Raw genomic sequence first — 24179 nt, 5'->3', positions numbered from 1 at the left:
CGATTTCTTCACAATCCACTTAATTCTCAGTTCGACCGCCTAATCAATTTGATAAAATATTACTCAGTTGCCTATTAGTATGATTTATGTCACTACTAATTTTTTCTTACATAGTTTGAAGTATTGAAGAAAACAGTAACGGGGACATACATTTGATAAAAGTATTTACCAAATGTACTTTTTGTATTTTTGCACAAACTAAATTTAAGGTTATTTAAAACGTTTGTTTAAAAAATTAAATAAATTGTTGCAATTTTTTAATGAGTTCTATGAAATTATTAAAGGAGAACATGACTTTGTGAATACAAACAGGACTAAGTGAATTACTTATTGCTACGACGATTTACTAGTTATAGTGTATTCCATTAAGAGTACATATATATATATATATATATATATATATATATATATATATATATATATATAATTTCTGGCATCGAATCCTAAGTGGACTTGTGGTTATTAACTTTCGATGAAGATTTTCAACATAGTTCAATAATTAACGGTCCAAAGAAAAATTTACAAATCATATTTTCTATACGTACGTAATGATGTGAAGAAATGCAGTAAGCTAGGAAATTTTATATCCTGCTTGCAGCTGTACGTTTAGTTAAAATGGTGAGTTCACTAAAAATGTTGTTGAAATCAGTTGATGTAAATTTTGAAAAAATTGCTCACCTTATTTGAAGATGACAGACCCACATAGTACTTGGATATAAATCTCATAACTTATTTGTTTATAGTTATTTAGTCAAACTATTTTATTTTATAGGCAATGACATAATCATTGTTAATTACTATGACTTTAGACTATCTGTGTTTTTTAAAATTGATAACTAAACTAGCACAGTAATTAATATTAAATAAACACGTGGCATAAAATTACCTTTCAATAAACCTTTAGAGTAATCAATAATAAACGTTTGTTCCAAGTAACTTTCCAACATGGTAAGTGTTTATAGGAAAGGTGCTAAATAATCGAACCTAAATTACTCTGTTTGAACGTATATGAATACATCTCAGATATATTATCCTATCTACTTTTAACTTTATGTAGTATTATATAAAGTTACCCAACGAAGTTATCAAGAATTAGTCTATGAAACTCTAAAATGATAAACAAATTGTTTTCAAATAATATTTTTACATAGATTTATATTTTAATCAATTGAATGAGATAATAAAAAAATATTCAAAAAATATATCAAAAGACAACAATACTACCTGATGATAATGGTTTTCTTAATGTTCTAAATTGTGTAGTGCATTTTTCATGAGTGTCAGATTTTATTGATTTCAATTGTGAACACTTTCCTGTACAAATCTGTCGTCTTTTCAAAAAGTCTATTTGTTCTGTAAGCTGAAATCGAAAATGGATAATATAGAAACATGTTTATCAATCCTGGGTAGACTAAATGAAGGAAACAGAAATTTTGATAGGCTTAAATCACTTATTATGAAATATATTACTTTTACTATAAAACCACCAAATCCATTTTATAAAACTGACCTTATTTTTTAATGATTCATCGTGAAAATAATCAAAGATGCAAGTTGAAATTTTTATGTAATTGTTAAAACGTTGTATGGAATAAGATGATTAATTATCCAAAGAGCTTTACCTTGATCAATCTACTCATATTCAGTTCTAGTCAGTGACTGAGAGCATAGTTATTACGAGCAGTTAACACTAGTTATTCATGAAGCAAATTCGATGAATTGTCTAGTGAATATGGTTATCAGTGAACCTACTAAATAAAAATACAATTAAAACCTATACTACTGATAAGTAGTATTTTTCGAAACTACCCACTAAAATGAATTGCTCCACAAAGGTATCTTAAAAGTATAGAAATGTCTTTTTTATTTTATGGATTCAGACATAAAAAATAACATCCGGATCACTTTGTTTTGGAATTAATTTATTATTCAAAGTCTAAATGGACGTTTTAAGTGAGCTATCGGCCTACCAGATACTACACTATTTACGAAGTGCTATTTTTACCTTTATTTAATGTTATCCCGAAGTTTCTTAATGAAATTTTAGGCTTCTTCGAGCAGAACATTTTCGTTTATAGTGTTTAAGTTAATGAGTGTGTTGATATGGCGGAGACAAACTTGAAGCATTATTTGATGTTTGTTCATTATTTGCAAAAATACCAAGAAAGAGATTATAACTACAGGATTCCACCATTCCATATTACTGCATTTGCCCCAAAATGAGTTTAAAAAATTACTCTTACTATGCATGAAAGGGGTTCGAATCAAATTTGATTACCAGCTATACAGACAAATTGATGGGGTGATCATGGAATTGTCACTAGAGCATATTTGGTCATCTTTATAGCTAATCTTAAATAAGGGGAACTTAAACAAGAAATCGAGGATGCAACATTCTACAGAAGGTTTGTTGAAAATGCATTTAATGTTTGTAATAATACGGACTACGTCTCACCGTTGCTTTATCAGTTTAGTGAAGCACATGTTTGCATAAATTTTATTATGTAATATGAACATAAAAATCAGTTCGACTATTTAAACTTAATAACAAAACGCATGAACGATGGAAAAGGGAGAAGACCTTATTCAAAAAATAAATATGGACAGGGTAATACCTAAATTATAAGTTTTGTTTTGTTGGTTATAAGTGCTTTTTATTCAAAACCCTGTTCAATAGAGCTTTGAAGTTGTGTTTGACCGATGAAATACGGGAAGTAATAGCATGCATTGGAGAGTGCCTTACAAAAAGTGTAGATCCAAAACCAATTACTATAAAGTATAGAAAAACGATTACAGGAAGTCCTAAACAGACAACTGTTAACAGAAAACCTGTTTTCATCTGTCTTGAATTCAAAAATGAGATTTTTTGGCAAGATTGATTAAGGCAGAGCTAAAGATAGGTTTTCCTCCAGCCCATCTATTTTCGGTATATAACATCAGATGTTCCTTACATCAATCAAAAGTGAACCAATACTCTTTTGAGGTAAACTACAAATGTGTTTACGAATTTACATGTACTCATGAAAGTAAATGCATATGAAGGATTGAAAGACGGGGATCTACAAGGTTTTCGGAAAATATTTCCCGTAAATTGTCTGAGAGGAAGTAAATTTTTCATAGGCGCGTTCCATAAACACGTGAATGTCTCAAAAGCACTTAGAATAATAAACAGACAGCGTACACCACTTTTATTCTGCTTTGCAGAGGCCATTGTCATCAAGCGCTTCCAATCTGATTTTTGGATATCGAACGACAGTGTGGTAAACGTATCATTGTCATGGTAAGACAGTTATAGGAATGATGAATGACTAAGTATAATGAAATCTAGGAAATTAACTTTAACAAGAAACATTCATAGAAAGCATAAGATTTAGTCGTTTCGAACTAAACTTAATTGCTTATGGTATGTTATCAAAAAGTTTTTATAATAAAATTAATTTCTCACAATTTATTAATTTTCCTATGAAGATTAATAAAAGTGCAATACGAGGCGTTTAACTGCTACATATAATCACTCGAATGAAGTACCATGGATTGACACTGCAGTTTTACTTTACCACCATGGTACAACAGAAGAACAACACAAAATTAAAGTATATTACGAAACAGCTAACACCCTCTGAAATGACGTAGTTCGTATAACGGAAATATCCCATGTATGTTAACACAAAATTTTGTCTACAAATGAGGATGACTCGGTTGCAATGTTTTATATATTGGAGAGTCATCTCGTGAAATTACGACTTGAGCCAACGAATATCTGAGGTACACAAAAACCCTCCTAGAACTAGGAAGACTTCAAACTAAATCGTGAATAGCAGTTGATGCCATTTTCAACAACCATCATGTTGATATTAAAAAAATCAGAATAATACATAAAGGCTTTTTCACATATTGCTTAATCTTACTACCCTCAACAGAAAAGAAGGCCTCAAAATCCATCTAACTTGGACCATCTATCTGAGCTACGATGTCTGGTTCTGTTCACATCTCACTCAAATATCATACATACAAACTCAACTCCGTTCTTTTGCACCAATAATGTCACATTTTTCATCCTTTAACATACATAAATACATTCACAAACATACTTAACGTAAATCACCTTGACTGAAAAGACATGGCATTGACTTGGTTAGATCTGCTTTTTGATTGATCGCATCAAATATTCTTGCTCTGATCCTTTGTACTAATTAAACTTAGATTAATTTAACTTTCAGAATGGGGATTCGTGGAGATTGTAGTAAGTCTAACAGTTGAATTCATGAGTCAATCTAAGCCAGATTACTGTTGAAAACCTGGAAGCGCTGAACGGCCGTTTCGATTAAAGTTAGGCATTAACACTGTTGGGTCGTGGATGTGCACTTCTTAAGAGTACCATACTAAAACGAAATGAATGTCTAATACTTCCAAGTGTTCAACGGTATATATATAATGATTTCACGTTATTATGCAGACCCCATTCTTCTCTGTTTATTGATAATCACTAAAACCTTTCAAACATACTTAAAAACGTTTCAGTAAAAAGCACTAGTAGAAAGACGATCGTTTTGATTCCAAAGTTTTATTGTTGTAAAAAACCCACCTCTCTTGTTTGACGCTGAAAATCAGCTTTAATTGTGGATAATTCTTCAGTTTGCTCATTAATTATTTGTAGATAATAATCCCTTTCTGAAATGGTAGTTTCTAATTCACTGACCTTTACAGCTTGTCGGTGAAGGAACAATCGCACACAGAAAACAAGTAAAAAAATGATACATTTAATTTCGTTGATAACTTTATTAAAAGTAACTTCAAAGGAAAGATCAAAACAAAATTTTAAATTTCAAATTAACCACTAGAAATTATGTATTAACTTCTAAGCTATGTTTATGACATTGTGTGTTGATACATTCTTGCTCTGTGATAATAGTTCACAACTACAGCTTCATAACTATAAACGAAATTACTTCGGTCCTCTTCTTTTCCCTCCCCCGTTAATTAGAGTAGAAACACCAGTTTTGCAGATGAAGCTTTCCGACGTTGATCGAGCACGAAAACCGGTCAAAATGTATTAAAATTATCGATTGTATATCAATGGAAAATAACTAGAATATTCAAACTGACTAATTGTTATGAACTCAAAATATCGTAAAAAAGCATTGAAATTCTGTGAATAGTCTTTACACTGAATAATTTACTACAATAGAAGTCCAACTTAATCGATACTGATTTGCTTTTCACAATTTATAGTTTAAGATCTCATGTCCCCTACATGTGGGCTTTTAACCGATTAGGAATGTAGATTGTTTTAAATGACTTTATTCATAATTCCTTAAAAATATTTAATTCCGTATTAAGAGAGATTGACAGCTGAAGCTCTACAGATATAAGCGAACCCAAACAATGTAAATGGGAAAGATGGAATACAGTTAGCTGTACTTTACCAACTAGCAATTAATGGGTAAATCTGAATTTCATTTTACTTCTTTTAATTCGTCTCTTATTTAGTAAACAGTAACGATTATTTTCAATTGTTCTAACCGGTTAACTGAACTGAGTATAAGATGAACAACCAGTTCGGTCAGTAAAACAACACATTTATTTACTTATCCGGATTTTATGTATCATGTGTCACGTTTGATTTCGATCTATCAAATGATCCCATTTCATCATCTACCATAACCAGTCGCAATTTACGGTCAGTGGGATTTTTTCTCATATCAGATCTACATACACATACATACACCTGTTATCTTACAACATTCACCGCTTTTCCACATCAAGTGACTGATAAGAACCATAATACATCCCTTTTCTGAGATTATTAGCATGATTGGTCGGTTTACTGAGTTTACAGTTACATATGAACTATAAATTTATATTCGAATATTTTGAAGTCTTATTGTATTAGCTAGTGAAAGTTCGGACCCGATTGACGAGCGCGATGTTGGATTTATTTAACGTTTAATCGTCGAGATTCATAGGAATACAACTTCCATTTTAAGGTAAACTATTTAAAAATATTGAACACTAGATGACAGTCAATCATTCAGCAATTTTAAAGTAATTCTTCTTTTGTTAGTTATGCTTGATAACAATGAATTTATGATACCTGGCAAACTCATTTGTCATGTCCTCATTTCTTCATAAAAATGTCAACAATTTATCATTATGATAATTTAACAAAACCACCAACTCTTGAACTAGTAGAACGTATTTAAAGTTTCACTTCATAAAAAGAGTTTATCATATATGTACTATCCAACTGGGATTTTATTTCCTAGTTAGCTAATTAGTAAGTTTACAAAGATAAAATAACAAAAGATAATGGATCAACTTCAATTAGTTAGTAGTAAATATCTCAACGCTACGTGTTGGTAGCATACGTCTTAAATCTTTTGTGAGTGAACTTTTAAATGATCATGAGAGCATTCATTTACCAAGTGTCTTTTCATATTCACTAATACAACGTTGATTATTCCTAAAAGTGGATTTTAATTTGTCCAATTCATAATTCAGTTCTTTTATTTGATTTTTCAAAAGTTTTGTTTGTGCTTTATTCTCTCTATTCATCATTGATTTCTTTTTTAATTCACCAATAATCTTCATCACCTGTTGATAAAATATATTTTACTTAAATGAATTTAAAATTAAAGTGTATCGTAATATAGCATTATAAGTAGTATAAACTGTCAATCTGTAAGTTCTATCACGATAAATATTTAGAAGTAAAAACAACCTGAAACTCATCTAAAAATTCAGACTTTTGATAGGATTTTTGATTGGATGAAATGTTTATGTAACTCATTTCCCAATACATGTGAAAAAAATTGCTTTAAACTTCAGTTGGTTGCTGTGTAACAAGTTCAGGATCTCTTGATTGAAAATGTGGTGACATAAGAGGACTCGGTATTCAACAGAGAGCACTCAATCGATTTATACGAAACATGAATATAGAAAAACTGGTTATCCTTTGAAAAACACTGTACGTTACTGTTACGTACTCTACCTGGTTACGGCAGAATACGGTATACAACTATCGGCACTCCAACGTGTAGAACTCCACAGTCGCATATCAAAGGGCGGAAGAAGCAGGGAAAAGTGATTATTAGGTAAGACACCAAAATGTACAAAAAAACATGGGCATTTATAATATTAGTACTAGCTATGACAAAATTATAATCCAACCAATCCACAAGCAGGAAATTTATTCAATCGTTTAATCATAGCATGTCACGTTGATATTCCAGAAGGTGCTATCAGGTCCTGATTAGATGAAATCTCTTGGGCTGCGCTAGAGCCTCTGGAGGCTTCGTTATGATTTTTGGATCCATCCTATCAATTACATGTCAGCCTCATCTAGATAACTACTGTAATTCTGAAATAACTAGCTGACATTAGTCTGCGATGTAATTTATGTTCCGTACATAAAATAAGGGAAAAATTAGGCATAAACTTCTTTGGAGCTGAATAATTATTATGTTTAGAATATGAGTTTTTGTTATCACCAGCTTGCTGTCATACTAATATTTATTTACATATAGTTCATGATCGATATTAGTTTATCAACCTGATACATAAACTAATTCTGTCGTATGCGCGGAAGGGTTAAACACAACTAATCATGATTTTACTACAACGTAACTATAAATGCGGGTTATAACTAAGCGAGCTAATAACGAGCGTTAAAATCGCTTAGTATATATTTAGATAATATAATAAATGGCTTATAACATCTGCGTTGCATACAAACGTAATCTCTTAATAATATCATACAATGCTAACTTATATGAATGGTACATAACATAATGTCAGGAATATACAAAGCATATTATTATTTATTATTTCAGGGTGCTAGAAACTTTAGTTCTTCATATCATGGTGATAGTGCAATTAAGTACAGATTTTAAATCCAGATTGACATCACCACTTAAACCAAAGGCGCTAAGGTTTTGTAGGATCTTTTGAAAAACATGAACCACTGGACTAATGATATGATATGAAATAATAATAGCTTTAGGAAGTAAAGCCACTTAAAAGTGTAAAGAATATAACCCAGATTAATTATCGTGATACTGTTTAATGCAATAACCAAAACAAAAGATCTAAGGAATTTTTAACACACGAAACTTAGATTCATAAATTTATAGAACCTTATACCTAACTTCTGAACAAACATAAAATTTGAATGTAGTATTCGTCACTAACTCAAATCATTACATATAGACAAGAGAAGAACTCTATAAAGTATTGTTCTAATGACTATCTAAATAGGCTGAACAATTTCATATACTGAATCCCATTATTTAATTATTCCATAACTTATTAATTTGTGATGAAAGCTTATGCATTACTAAAAATAAATAAAGAAGTCTTACGTTGTCAACGAATTCACCTATATGGTTTTCCTCAAAAATTTGTTCCCATTTCCAATTTATATTCAAGTTCAATTCATTATTAATCATATTGTATAATCTTTTCATTGACAGTTCTATCGATTTAGCGAAACTTTGCAAGTGCTTATTAACTTTGTTTGTCTCACTCAATTCGTTTCTTGCTGTCTGATTATTTGTTATCTGTTTATTTAGACGGTCATCCAAATCTGCAATATAAGACTGTACATATATAATCGTTGTGAATGTTCTGAGCAATTGTGTAATTTTTACTACAATGAAGTTATGAGATCAAAACACAATTTAATAGCTGAGGGTTTTTTAACTGTTCCTACAAGTTTTTGTAGATGGATTAAGCTGACAGTCTTCTCCTATCCTCACCAGTTATAGCCTGACTAACCATTTCCTTTTTTCATTCCTCCTGAGTGTCTAAAAATCTGTCAGATACACAGCTCCGTTTTCTGACCTCATTTTGATCGAAGCGCTAGTGACGTAGACGAAATAAAGATCCTACTTGTGTCCTGTATACCTTGTCGACAAATCTTGTCAATAATAATGTGGATAAGAAAGTAGAATAAGAGTGTTTTTAATGTTTATGTTTCATACGTGAGTCACGGTAGACAGACGAGAAGATGAAAGGGGGCAAAGGCCAACATGCCAGTTCAATTTCATTAAAACACGACTTAACTTTTTGGTATGATATATACAACAAACACATAAGCACATACATACTATCATACAAAGTGATTAGAAAGTTCAAGCGTGCCCAAAAGTTAAGTTATATTATGTGATCGCTTAGCAACACTAAATACTACAGACATTACTTGAACGCGACATCTTTATGGACTAAGTACTCAGAAAACAGCAGGAATCCTAAGTATATTCAACAATTACCAATAGTAATGAGATATAACTTTTTTTAAAGTGTCATCCGAAAAAGATAATCCTATAGAAGGGAGAGTGTGCAATCCGTAGTCTTTTATGTGTGGAGAGAAAAGACTCTTGATACGAGGTATTGTGGTGTGCGGTGCTTGAGAGTTGATCCTGATAGACAGTCTTCCTATACACAAGCCCTACGGGTAATTTGAATGAAAAAAACGAAAGTGAGAAAGGAAGTCCGTTGAATTAAACGAATCGATATATATATATATATAATTAAAGATCAGATATAATATAGGGGTAAAGTGTCTAAATTCTAAGGCATCTGGTTTAAACAGGTGAGCAATCCAAGTGTTTTACGAATTTCTTGTTAAGAATTTATAAGAAATTCTGAAAAGTGATTGAGATGCCTTTATGCAATCAGAGTTGACTACATACCATAAAGAATCACTCACGTGACTTTACGAAAACGAGTTTAAATGAAGGAAATGAGCAAGTTAATTGCACATGTCCTAGAATTAACTAATTACTGAAAAAAAGGTAAATTTTTACTCAGATCCTAAAGAAACTGAATTACTCATCAGTTTGAGTCAGGGTACATCTGCGCGAAGCTCGACACTAATGATAAATGATCAAGTATAGTGAAATCTAGGAACTAAACTTTAACAAGAAACATTCATAGAAAGCATACTTCACCAACTCTGAACTTGAAACCAATAACAGCATTTCTATGAAATTACATTCGATGGATCTTGCGGTTATCATTTGACTGCCTATGGAAGTTATATTAAAAGTTTTTTTATCCACAAATAAATCAATTCACTTTATGTAGTCGTATATAGTCTTACTTTTGCTAATTTCGTAGCTTTTAACATAATTTTTCACGGATCAAGATTTGAAAACGTTCTTTCACTTATGGACTCTTTGAAAGTTATTGATTTAATAACTGTATGTTACGCCAAATAAAGTTAGAAAACATACTTGTTTATACAGTCTGTGAGAACTATGGTGGCTTTTGATTGACATTTTTAAGACCAAGGGACTTCGAAAATGAATGAAATTATCGTTCTGGATTTGGTCCCAGGATATTATTAAGATACAGTTTTACGTTCGTTATTCAAAATATATTTCATCATTAAGAGAATAAACTAACTTCTGTCGCTTCCAGTTTTGCACTTAATGTGGATAACTGACTTGTTGCTGAGTCTCGTTCATATTTCATCTTAACCAGTTCTTTTTGTGTTGTATCCAACACGGATTCTAATGCTTTCCTGGAGTTTATATCTGAATCCTGGAATAATTGACATACATTGAGTGAAATATATTGATGACATAAATATCTTCAAACCCATTTATTTAATCTAATAAACAAAAATGGTCTATATTTTCATTTGCCAATCAGCAAATTATTACTTAGTCAGTATCAAACAGAAAACAGAAAATTAAAAAGACTTTCAATGAGTAGAAAAATTGTATTTCTGCTCATTAGGATATAACAGAAAAATATGTTTATTATTAACTCTCTGCACAATGTTCAATTTATTTGAAACTACCAAGTTCGACCTTGGCATTGATACCTATAATAAGACTTTCCTATGATGTAACAAAAATCAAATTTTACCTCAAGTCTTTACTCCAATTTTATTGTCAATCTTCTAAGATTATAGTATTTTGTGTGTCCTAATTTAATGGAAAACTAACTATTATACAACGCACCATTGGGTTAGTAGAAATAGCTTACATAAGAAATTTTCACCCAGAAACCTGTTAGCAGTACTTAACGTCAAGGAACTAAGCAAATACATAGGCTAGTCAAAAGCCAGATTTACCTTAAAGATATTTACGAACACATATACGGTAGACTTTATCCTGTAGTTGTTACTGTCAGTAAGTTTTAAACAGAATTGAAACCATTCCAGAATGAAATCATAGAATAATTAAAGTGTTCACGAAATGAAAATTTAGTTTGCTGGTAATGCTGGTCATCGATATACACTATACTAAATTAGAGAGAAAATAACAGAAATTTTGACCAGACGTTGCTTCCTAAGTATTTGTATGATACATTTTCATTTTTTAAAACCTAAAGTTCTGAAAATAGTTATGTTTTAGTGCTGATCATAAGTCAGTTTTTAGTGTTTTTAGTAAAAAAAACTTATCTTAAGCTGCTGAGAAAAAACAGTAGTTTAAGAGAAAAATTTTGGTGATATTGGATTGTCATGGATGCATGAATAATTCATGAAGCTCTCGTTGGCTTTCTAGAAAACATTATTTACAAAATTTCTATGATCAGGATATGTTTTCTGTTGGCCAGTATTTTATCAAAAAGCAAGACCGATAGCCATAATAAATTTTCAGTGATCTAACACGAGAAAGTAAAGTATTCAGACGGTTTACTGGACACATGTTGAAGTTTTAGTCCAACTGGCAAAGAAAACAATAAAAAAAGATGTTACTAAAATGATTTACATTCACAGGACAGATCCTAATGTATTTTCAAAAAAGCACAACTACTAGCTAACTAGTTTAATTATGTGACTATGTTTTATGAAATCTTAATCGTTATTCGTGTACTAAATACTGAAACAAAATAGTATGTGTGTTATTTGTCAGCTAATGAAAGAATAACCAAAGACAACGGTAAAAGTTCTAAAGTAACTAGTAGCCCTTTACTTCTGAATGTCAACAGACTTTCAGCTTTATCATAAGTAGAAAAAATCTTACATTTTGTTTTGTTGTGAAATTGGACAATTTTTTCTCCAACTCCTGAATTTGTTCACACTTTTCAGTTATTTCTTTCTCATATTTCGACTTAGCATTGGCCACTTCTACACTTAGAGTTCTTGCCTCTAGTGTTGCTCTTTCGGCACGCACAACTGTATTATCAAGTTCATCTTGCAGTTTTTCACATTGTTCCTGAAGGCTAGAGCAAAATCATTCAATCACGTAGCATGTAAAATATCTACTACTTACAACTCTTAGATCAAATAAATGCATACTTTCATTAAATTTGAAGCGTTTCAAGTAACGTCTGTGATTTTAATGGGATAAATTAAATAACCAGACCAGAATAATGTATGCAAATACATAATATTTTGTAGTTCCGTTAACATAAATTTTGAACCTTTCTAGTGATACTGATATAAGACTTAATTTTTTAAAAGGAAAATCATAGTAATAAGTAATTATTTTACTGTACAATATAATGGCAGCTTTCTTATTGATTTCAGGTAAAACTACCTAATAATCTTAAAGTTTCTAAACATTACCTATCACATAGACCGATAACTATCGAAACGTCTACTGATGTCAATGAAAGAACTGAGCTGGTTATTATAGACAAAAGAATATTCATTAATTTTCAGTTTAATAAACTAAATTTCGTAGACCATATGAATTATTTCAGAAGTGAAAATTTAGGCTCTTAATGTGTTATATTATCATAAGTTTTCAAGCTTTTGTGTTATTACATATACATTCGTTTGTGAGAAACAGCAAGTACAATAAAACGACAACTGATTTTCATCTAGAAAGGCTTTTTTTATTTTCTATAAGTATACGAATGACCAATAAAATCTTTACTTTTCCATTTCCTAGACCGTTCAAACTTAAATTGACTGAATTTATAACCACTGGTCAGAACAACTATAGTCATACCTCTGAAACCTACAGTTTTTCATTGATTTGGCGTTTTTCCGTATTCAGTATGGTTTCTGAAATCTCTATTCCTACAATCAGAATCGGAGCTAAGGTTTCATATTCGAGACAGTTGCCTAATGTAGTAACCAAAGTATATGGTTTAAAAGAACAGTTAACACTTTAACATCAAAGTCTAGGTGATGTTGTAATTCATCATTTAAATAATATTTCAGATATTACCTATTTAAAATGATTCTACGCTCCATGCGTAAGATAGATGCCACTCAGACCTAAAAAATGCAGTTTGCTTTTTTCGAATAGGCAAAACTGTTATATTTATGTAATATGTAAAAAAAAATCATGTGAATTAACGTATCTTTGAATTTCAAAGGCTGTTAAATGAATTTCCTATGTATGAATATGATAAGGTATTACTTCTTTAGGATTGGTTCATTGTGTCTGAAATGAACTACAATAAAAAGTGGTAGAATAAATCCGAAAAAAAGAACGTGATTAAGCCGATAATTTGTATTATTTTTATTTCTTTGTTCTAAGTTAGTTATTTAAACTTTACTGCCAAATTTAACGAAATAAACCAAATTGTTTATTCGTTAACGGATTTTCTACTACAAAACTTATCAGCATTTACTAATCCCATAAATGCTGATATGAAAAGCCGCTTTTTAACACAAAGACAATTCTGTATCACACCTGATATACAGTACAGAATAAAAGGATTATTATTATTCCTATTACGCCATTGTTTTTAATAAAATAAAATCTCATAATCAGTCGTTTAAAATGTAAAACGATCTGTTTTTCGCACCATAGACTCGGCAGTTAAATATATCTGGAAAATAGTCTTACAAAAGGCATTTAAAAACACTCACGATGACTTGTGTTTCTCTTCAATTCTAAAAATTTCTGCTTCATGCTGACTTCGCATTACATCTATTGTGGTTTTCAGTTTTTCATTTTCTATAATTTGTAAATGTTCTTTCTCTTCTAATGTCTAAGATCGTGAAATAATTTTTTTTCACAATTAAAAACCAATTTTTCTGACAAATGAAATTGTTAATGAGTTCAAAGGTCATTTGTATTTAACATCTATGAACAAGGAAGTTTAAGCTTAGTGATTAATTTACTTAGATTTCGTCTGTTGTGTTGAGTTTAAAACTGTCTTTATGCAAATTGGTCTAAACAGACAGAGAATAGTGTTTTTAACCCTAAATGCACAATATTTACTGACATATTATCACACGAAGTTGCAATCGCTTAATAACTTGCGTGAAATTAAATGAAGTAATATTCAAAAATTCAAGGATCACGGGAAGAAAAATCAGATATTTTATTATTGTTGTCCAAACAGCAATCTTCACTATTTTTAGCAATTTCTCTTTTACCTAAACCAGCTTGTGTTTCTTGGAAATCTACTAAGTGAACTGGTTCCTGTTAAATTTACAAAAATGTCCAACTCTATAGCTTTAGCATCTTTCTCAAGCTTTTTTATTAATTTGGGGAGTCAAAAATATCAGTAAACAAGAGCAAGCGATAAAACTTCATAATTTTATTTGATTTGCATATCAATGTACTCTACAATTCAAAATGGCCGGTTTAAACTAGAACAGAAACTGGATGATAAGGACAAAGTACATTAGCTTTACATAAAAACTTATCATTACTTTATCAAAAGTAACTAGTCTAACGGATACATCTTTATAACTAATTTACTTAATTTGTATAAATAACTACTGTTTCGAGTTTCACTGTAGGCAATGCTTCTCGAAATTCAATTACATTAAATCTAAAATTCACTTATAAGGATAAACACAAAGTGGTATCTGTTTACTTGATCTGCGTTGATGAAAATTTAGATTAAAAGAAAATCTTTGAAATATCCCTGACTGATAAACATAGTTTACAACGAAATCCAAATCAGAAGCCTCAGGTTTCTGATCTAATAAATCAAGCATTATTTTACCTATGATCCTAGAACGATATAGCATTCTATTAAAGTCTTAAATGTGAGACTACTATGTGTTCATTTTGATTCTTAGTGGCAGACATTTTCTTAAAGAATCCACTTCATTACCAAGCATCCGTAGTTGAAAGGTTTGTTTTGCAAAAATAATTTAAAAATTATTAGTTATCGATAGATGAATGATGAACAACGTTTCAAACACCAACAAAAATGATATTGATTGATTTATTTTTAAAAAATATAAGCTGGAAATCTAACAAAATATTTCTTTATATACTAAATACTACTTGGATAAATTTTCTTTCTCTCAGCTCTACTTACTTTTAGAAATTTTTTAAAATTATTGTGTATATATTCAATATCTTGAATTTCGAGATTTATTGGTTCTATTAAATTATTATTGTGATCAAATTTTTGTATAGCTGAATTAATGTAATCAAGAAACAATTTATAATTTTCGATTTCTTTGTTAGACGCTGCCAAACGTTCATTCATTGCACACATAAGCTATAAGAATAAAATATATGATCAACTTTTTTAAAATCTGTTTTTTCAATGCAATAAATGTTTTAAATTCAGTAATTTAAAGCCAGTTTAACATATTGATTCAACAGAACACATATCTAGTCTTTTCCGAAATATGACCATAAACGGTTTTCACTAAGACTCAGAAAATTTTGAAATTGTTGTTATTTTATTATCTGTGCGAAAATTCCTGATTACTCCAGTTCTTTCAAGTCAGAATGAATTTCAAGTAAACAAATTGTTTAAGTTTTATTTTAATGAATCGACTAAAATAGAATAGTGTGTTATATAGAATGAAACTGAATTTTAAATCCTACTTAATTTCTATAATGAATAAAAGTCTGATTTTCAGGGATTCATCAAATTGTTATTGTTGAATTTGAAAAGTTGTGTCACTATTTACGAGCAAACATTTTAAATCTACTTTCTTTATGAAGCGGTATCTTTATTGAAGGTAAAACGCTGAAATAATACGAAAAGTAATTTTATTGATTTATAACAAAATTAGTTTCATTATGGAGATACGCTGTTTCAATTTTTTTAAATACAATTATATTCATCACATAAGTAAATTAAAAATATTCGGACAGTTTTGTATGTGAACGTCTACTCCCTTGACGTTATATAACTTTAACTCTCACTGACTAATATTTCATTTTTTCCCTATTGGAAGGAGAATTTCAATAAACATCATTGAACTAAGCATTATTTGACTGCTCTAAGCCAAAATGTCTGTACGATTTTAAACTGTTCAGAAAATTTTGACACTTTGAAATAGAAAGAATTTATTTATTTTTATGTCACATATATTTTTAGGATGTCATTCGTTTGACATCTGTTTACATCATTTAGAAATCTGATGGAATACGTTTATACATAATTAAATGGGACCTTATAGAATTCAGGATTGATCGTCGAGACAAAAATGTGAATGGTAAAAAACCTGAAGTAACTCTAATACTGACTATATGACAGACATCTATCACTGAACTTCAACGTTTGAAAAGTAAGAGACTGTTACCCGTTAAATGAGCAAATATATTCAACTAAACGTTACTAATGAAGAGCTATTACAGGTAGACAAGAAATTTTATCGATAAACTAACAGGTTCATCACTGCTGAGGAGTCCCATACCAGGACGAAACGGCCGTCCAGTGCTTCCATGTTTTCCATGGTGGTCTAGCTTCAATTGACTCATGATTTCAACCAGTGAAATTTCTAAAAATCTCCACAAAACCTACTTAGATTCATCATAATTAACTGTACAAAATCTTCACTTCGAACATATTTATGTTCAAATCTTATGCAGTAGAGATCCACTACAAAATGACTATTTACCAAACTTCAGTGTTTTATATTGGCACTTTACAGTTGCTTTAAAGACAACCTTGTTGACCAAATGTTTATGACAGTTGATTAGTAATCTACAGACCTTTATAGCTTTCATTATTTCGATAATATACCATACACTTTTGAGGTAATTTTCATACCAACCAGACACCATCCCCACTATTTTTTGTCATTTGCTAACTTGTGATCTTTAATAAGACTGGTTTCTTCAAGATATATTGAGTGGCTGTAAACTGTAAAGTTTACTGAAGTAAAAGTTGAACAGTAGATTAGACTTCAGAGAGTAAAAATTAGATTGTTTTGAAAATTTAATGGTATTGAAGACTATGGGCCGTGGAATACCAGCAGATTGACTAGCTTTGAACTCTAAAGGTCCAGAGTTTACTCTTACATAGAATTATTGATGTACACAGCTGGGTATTTCGAAATCAGGATAACAGTGGTCTAACTTTAACTGGCTTTTTACGGTTCTTTAGTTACTCTCAGTTCAAGATTAACTTTATGTCCCGATAAAAAATTTCGGCTAGACTGAATACATTTTAAATCGAAAAAGTTGGCTTCAAAAGAAATGGTGGGTTGCTTTAAGAATAGTATAAATGAATTCGTAAAACAATAAAACTACAAAATGTCGTACTAAAATAACCACCTCCCAGCAGTACACAACAAATGATTCTGAAGTCCCGTCAACTTATGAGGCTGTGTTAACCTCAATTCATTAACAGTATAATAATAACAGTATGAAAAAGCAAATCAGATAATAACCAAAATGAAAGTGGTTAGGACCGTTCCATATTTTTGTAATCAAACTTACTCTTTCTTGTTCAGCATTAGTTTCCAATAACTGATCCACACAGTATTTCAAATGCTGGAATTGCATTCCGCTTTGTTTAGATTCCATACTTGTTTTGGTGATTGCTTGGTCTCTCTCTTGAGAAACTGCTTCCAATTGGTCACGAAGTGATTTGACCACGATGGTTAGTTCACGCTGCTCTTCAAGACGTTCTTTACTAAGCTATAAAGTAAATAGTATCATCTAATTGTTTAGTTTGATTTTAAAATCCCATCTCAGACATAATTTATAATTTTTTAAACAATACAATCATGTTATGTATTTTAACTAATAAAGTTAAAACAGTTGCACAACTAAACAATCTACTCAACCTTCGATTTCTTTAGAATTATCAAGTCAAACCTTGGTAATGTTATTGGTAAAATTATTATTAACTGAATCAAGTTATCTGAAATGAAAATATGTTTGATACAATCGTCGAATAGCTAGTAAATGTTGTTTACAGAAAAACATCGTTGTCAGGTCTTTGATTCCCAGGTTATTGTAACTTTCGTGGTGATCTACTGAAGAGGCCCAATAACCACTGCGAATCTTTTCACAAGAATTTATTTACAAATGTATATTCTCATAACAAAACACTACGAGTGTGTCAAGAACCCAGATTATCTAATCTAACTTCTAAGTCCCATCAAATTACGCATTCCCATTTTCAACCTTTTCAGAAAAATAGGAACTCATTATTTAACTTCACCAAAATTTAGATAGATTAAGAAATACTAAAAGATTAAAGACAAAATGAAAGAGAGGAAAACATCAACAGCAAAATCTGCTTTTAATGATCTAGGAGTTATTTTTAATCTACCGGATGGAAGAATAATTACAAACGACATCACCATTCGTTGAAACTGATAACATTTTAGGTTACATAATAACCTGTCAGTACTTTGCAAAGCTTTCTGATCCGAGAACTAATATTCCAATCACTGTCAAAATAATGGTGTCTTATATTGATTAAATCAAAGAAAAAACTTACATTTAGACTAACTAAAAATACGTTCCACCTAGTCCTTCAAAAGCGGAATTAAATGCTCTTTGCTTACTACAAAGTGTTTAAACAATCTTAGTTACAAAAGCTGCCAAAGGCAAAATAACGGTGATCATGAACAAAACGGACTACAGAAAAAGCCCTTGCAAATCTATCTATGTAACCATTTCTAAAGACTAATTCAACAAGCCTTCAAACGGTTACCAATAAAGTTGAATCAGATACAGATCAGCTTTTAAAACGACTAAAGTCATTCATTGGAATCTCCTTATGATCTACTCTGTTTCTCAAACCAAACACAACACCAGGCTCTCGTGGATCATCAGAAATGCATAGGCCCAACATTTGATTAAGACCCAAAATAAACTTTGTAAACAACCCTACATACAAATGATGTAAGGATAAAAGCTGCATATTCAAGCTACTTCAACATAATCTACACAATACTACCAAAAATTTGTATGATTTGAAACCACTGATTTCGTGGTTGCATAGCGGAGAAAACGAAACAGTGGTGTGCTAAAACTTCATATCATTCCAAGTGATAGGTGCATAGACTTTACTAATGGTTTACCAGATAACGTGAATATTCTGTCTAACAGATTACCACTGAGCATTAATTTAATCAAATTCTGTAAACTATGCTTGAACTTAAGCCTATTCAATTTCAAAAGGACTTTTTACAAACGAATGGATGTAGACGCTACGAGATACGTGTCACCGAATATTGATAAGTTATCGATTTTTATATAGAATCGCTTACTTTTTCCAGTGCCCTCAAACTACGTAACTGGCTCAAATAAGTAGATGACATATTTATCCTTATTAGAAAAGATTTGTTTTGAAACTTATTTAAACTTACAATTACTTCCCCAGAATACATCAAATTCACTCTCAAGAACGAAAATAAACTTGGTAAACTGCCTCTTTTAGACTATTTAGTCTAAAGGAATTCTAACAGAAACCTAAATTTAATTATTTACTGAGAACCGACTCATTCAACGTTTTGCACAGAGCCCAACTCCACAAATCCATTCAGTCAGGTATGTCTCTGGCTCTAATTTTTTTAAGGACCAACAGAATTAACGCGTCAAAAGAAAAGTAGTAAAGAGAATAGAAAATTGTAATTGGCATCTTAGGATTAAATGACTAGAAATATGCTAAAATGAAATGATATGTTACTAAATAGCAGTGAGTCAAATGAACTATCCTGGACTAATACAGTAGTTCTACTATACCACCACGGCATAAGGAAAGAATTACAACGAATCCTTAAACCACATAGAATTAAATTTCTATGTAAAACGACCAACACTCTTCAAATACTTTATTTTAAAAAACAAGGAAAATCCTCTTTGACTTTGATGCAAAATTTTCTAAGATTAGAATGTATAAATTGTGATCCGTTCTATAATAGAGAGTCATGACATGAAATCACAACTCGAATCAAAGAACCTCTAAGCTACGCAAAATGACCTCCTAATAATCTTGTCAAACTTTATAACTTTCAAATCAAACCAGTAGCACCATCAGTGAATACTATTTCCAGCAACCATAAAACTGGGTTCATTAATTTGGTGATAGCTCATAAGAGGTTTCACTAATGTATGGTCCTAAACCTTACATGGATCAACAAGAAAGGGGCTACCATCTGTTCATCATAGATTACTTGCCTAAAAAGCAGTACCTAGTTCTATTTACACCTCCCATTATTAATACACACAACTTTAACTCTCCTTTCTTGCGTTCAAAACTTCATACTTCTTCAAACTCATTACAACACAAACAAATACTTATAAGTTTGTCTCACAAAGATTCACCTTTAATCCGAATAACATCGACATGCATCGACCTATTTTGATTATATTCAAAATATTTTACGTTGTTTTCTGTATGTTGTTCAAACTTATCCTAGTTCAATCCCGTTTTTATCCTCTGAAGAATTGACTTACACTAAGCCGAGGAATGTCAGAAATTCAGTTTTACACACACAGAAATATTACAAATTTTACATGATTTTTATCGCACAACACTATGTCCTCATGAGTTAATCTTTTATACAAACAAAAGCAACGATCTTCCACGCATCATGTATATTATTGATGACCCAAATAAACCAGTAATCCCAGTATGATATTAATTAGTTCCTGTAAGTGAAGCCAATAAGGAGAGACAAATTTTTACTCAGGTAGGATAAAAGTAAATGTTGTAATGATGGTGTTTTCAACTTTTGCCAGACTCCGATATTATATGTCGATTATACTCTATCCAAGTTTAAAGATTTTGTAGCTAAAAGAATAAATTATGAGAAATATGTTGTTCTTATAATAACCTTAAATTATAATATTTTATCATAAAAAACTGAAGTACTTCCGGTATATCTTACCCTAAAGAACTCTGTTCTAAAGTGTTCAGCTTGTAGTTTCGCATCACTCAACTGAGTATGAAGATTTTTGTCGCCATGTTTGCTTTCAGATGCGTTCTTAGCTAATTCGTAGTCTTTTCCTTTTAAAAAACATTTGTTTGATAAGTCGTAGTCCTTCTGAACTTCTTTATATTTGTCTTTTTCCACAAAAGGTTTTGTTTCGGAACCACCATGAAGCAATATTGGAGACGAGTCTTGATGTCTGTTTTCGTAATCAACCATTGGTTTTATCAGAAAGGTTTTGACAGCTCAGAAGTTTTTCTAAGATCTATCAGGTAAATTGAAAGTCTTATAACGTCTAGAGATTAAGATAAATAGAAAACATAAACGAGTGTCATTTATTTTAAAACTTCAGAGGGACGACGAACCAGAAAATTTATTAAATTGACATTTTGTTTTGATTTAAAAACAATAAAAGTTATCCAACTAACTATTTATTTTACGTATTTTATGCTAATCAAATCCCATACACAATTTCTTAGTGATGAGCTGTTATTTTATGCAATACTAGCATAGAGTCAACATGTTAATCCTTTTTAGATTGGTGATAGATTTTTCCGATACCTTACTTCTATTGGTCTTTTTATTCGGATACTCAAACAAACCACATGATTAGAAAGGGCAAAATGTCCAATATCGTAACTAAATCCTAACGGTTGATTAGCTAGGGATAAAGAAAAAAGTTATGCTGATGTTACACAGTCTCAGCGTTTCGAAGTATGTTTTTAGATAATTGACAACCTTTAACACTTTAATTATTCGTTTTCAGGTTGAAGAACTGGTTTAAAACTTCACTGTGACAGCCTAATCACTTTTCAAGCCTGTGATTGTTGAAAAGATGCATTTTTCGGTTGTTAAAACTAAACCACTTTTCCTTGCTAAATTGGCTCGTCCTGTCACCACGTGAAAATGACTTTAAAAAATTAATGGCATAAGACAACACTAATGCCGATCTAATTTATTCATAAAAATGATATTCATTTGAACACTTTATTACGTTGTCAATATATGAATATACTACAAACCATTTCCCTCATGTAAATTTTTGACTCTGTTTCCATAAATGACTTGTCAAGTAACGCCCAATGGATTCAGAATATCACTTTACCTTGTTATATTACTGACTTCACTATTCACCTTATGAAGATAATTTTGCCTAGGAAATTTCCCTTATTGTTAAATGTTTTCACAATTACCATGAGACCTAAAATCGATGAAAACAAACGAGGCATGGCTATGGGATTCACACAGTTCATAGTAAATAACCATCCGTCTTTCGTAACTTTTATTGTCAGATAATATGACGTTTATGAGTTTGAAACGGTGAATAAATCGCCGTAGTTATTAGGTTTTAAGTCTCCGGAAGTGATACTGGCCATATTACTGTACAAAACTTAACTGAAGGCGCTCAGTCACACATCTGCATCAGATCAACATTGAGTATGCCGTGCTACGCACCCCTGTTTTCAACAAGCGGGCGTATATTATGAACTTCGTGACATACCGACTACCTCCAAAATATAGCTTCGAATTCTTTCATTCCTGGATTCAGGTTTGATTTGGTTTGGAGTCCTTAGACTATACATTTTTTACTGATGAAAGCGTTGTCAAGAATGAATGTACGTGACATATTTTTTATGAGCCACATAACTCCAAATCACCATCCAAATGTTTGTAAAACGCTTTGTTATACTGATATGTCTTTTAATTTGGAGTTATATTTGTTAAGTTTAGCTCTCTTGGGATAAAGAATTAGATTATTCATCAACCGGTGAATAGTCGGAATCCCAGGTAGTATTGTCGCAAATTAAATCACCTACTTTTACGACAAATGTTCATGAGATGGTTAAAGTCGACACAGATTTTACGAGACTTCAAGGACAATATCTATTTTGATGTAACCACTACTGTGCCCTTAGAAACACATTTTTATTTTGAAATCGCAAATCATTTGGATGTTTTAAACAACTTCAGGAATAAGGATAAGCAGGATAAGTAATCTATGTTCAGTTTAAGGAAGACGGGAAGTTGGAACTCCTTTTTTAATCCTCTTAATCGGTATCACCTTGCTGATTTGACTTTCTGACGTATATACAAAATGTATAAAACTGTCACATATATTCAGCAATTCACAACACCTTTTCATGTAACACTTTTACAGTCGGAGTATACCAACTCAGTTAAATCAGAGTTCAGAAATGAAGGAGTTCTAAGATATATCTGAAAATCTATCTGTATGTCGAGAAGCATTCGGTCTAAGTTGACTATCAGTTGCAAAGTAGTACAGAGTATTCATTCGTGATCTGGTGCGGGTCTGTGACCGGGCTCCTTCAGCCAGGGTCTTTCCAGTAGAACTAAGGGAGTCAGCATTGATATTGAAGACGTACAGAACTATTTATTTAGGAGATTCATTTGCCGCTACATCAGTTTAAACAGTCGGGCAAATCTCTTGTAAACTGAAAACGACATTGTCACCTCTATTTCAGCACTGACAACTTTTCACGAATATAACTGACATAAGTCCAGAATAACACTTTTGGTCTCTCATGTTCTCGTCGATATTTTTTCTTACAGGTACTGAACTCGTATACAGCACATGACGTTTATTATCTTGTACAGACAACTTTATCATACCACTTTCACCCTTCATCTGTTGTCAACAAACCTAACTGGTTGTAACAGAGATCACCATTTCCTCGAACTCTGATCAAAAACTTTGTATGACGAAACGATATATTTTCACGGTTATACTTCTGTACTTTCAGTTGACCTCCTAAGTATAAATATAAATAGAATTCGGCACTTATGAACTGTAAACTATCATTGGAAAGGACTGACATTCAGTCTTAGATCGAAGACAGTGTGAACTTCAGCATCAATTGATAATACACATATCGTATTACTACTGCAGTATTGTTACATTTTCTGCAGACTTAACGTTGTCTATCTGAGGAATTCAATCGCTTTTCAACGCAATGTGTTTCAAGAAGGCTTTATAGAACTCTAAAATGTTGTGAGTCACACTATTAAACGAATGGACTAATCCAACATTCCCAGGTTTGTCGTTACTCGCTATTTCCCGATAAACTGCTGCCAACTCTTTTCCATTTGTTTTACAGCTCAGTAATACACGGAGGATTGATATTCGTTTGGCAGCCTATGGCGCGAT

General features: G+C 31.3%; 1 protein-coding gene across 1 annotated transcript in view; it reads right to left on the bottom strand.

Annotated features, from left to right (window-relative positions):
- Positions 1-22915, bottom strand: part of MS3_00009474 (uncharacterized protein) — a 36177-nt gene extending 13262 nt beyond the window's left edge. Inside the window, exons 1-11 of the mRNA XM_051217853.1 lie at positions 22831-22915; positions 20972-21308; positions 17562-17762; positions 15196-15381; positions 13784-13905; positions 11979-12177; positions 10408-10545; positions 8361-8597; positions 6423-6594; positions 4586-4707; positions 1225-1360 (exon numbers count right to left, since the gene is read on the bottom strand). Coding sequence (XP_051073970.1) covers positions 1225-1360; positions 4586-4707; positions 6423-6594; positions 8361-8597; positions 10408-10545; positions 11979-12177; positions 13784-13905; positions 15196-15381; positions 17562-17762; positions 20972-21232 — 1774 coding nt within the window. The 5' untranslated portion in view covers positions 21233-21308; positions 22831-22915. The remainder of the gene's footprint in view (positions 1-1224; positions 1361-4585; positions 4708-6422; positions 6595-8360; positions 8598-10407; positions 10546-11978; positions 12178-13783; positions 13906-15195; positions 15382-17561; positions 17763-20971; positions 21309-22830) is intronic.
- Positions 22916-24179: the final 1264 nt, after the last annotated feature.

The sequence above is a fragment of the Schistosoma haematobium genome, chromosome 1 (assembly GCF_000699445.3).
Source record: "Schistosoma haematobium chromosome 1, whole genome shotgun sequence".
Taxonomy (NCBI): Eukaryota; Metazoa; Platyhelminthes; class Trematoda; order Strigeidida; family Schistosomatidae; genus Schistosoma; species Schistosoma haematobium.
Note: the sequence above shows the minus strand (reverse complement) of the source record. Positions and strands in the feature narration are given on the sequence as shown.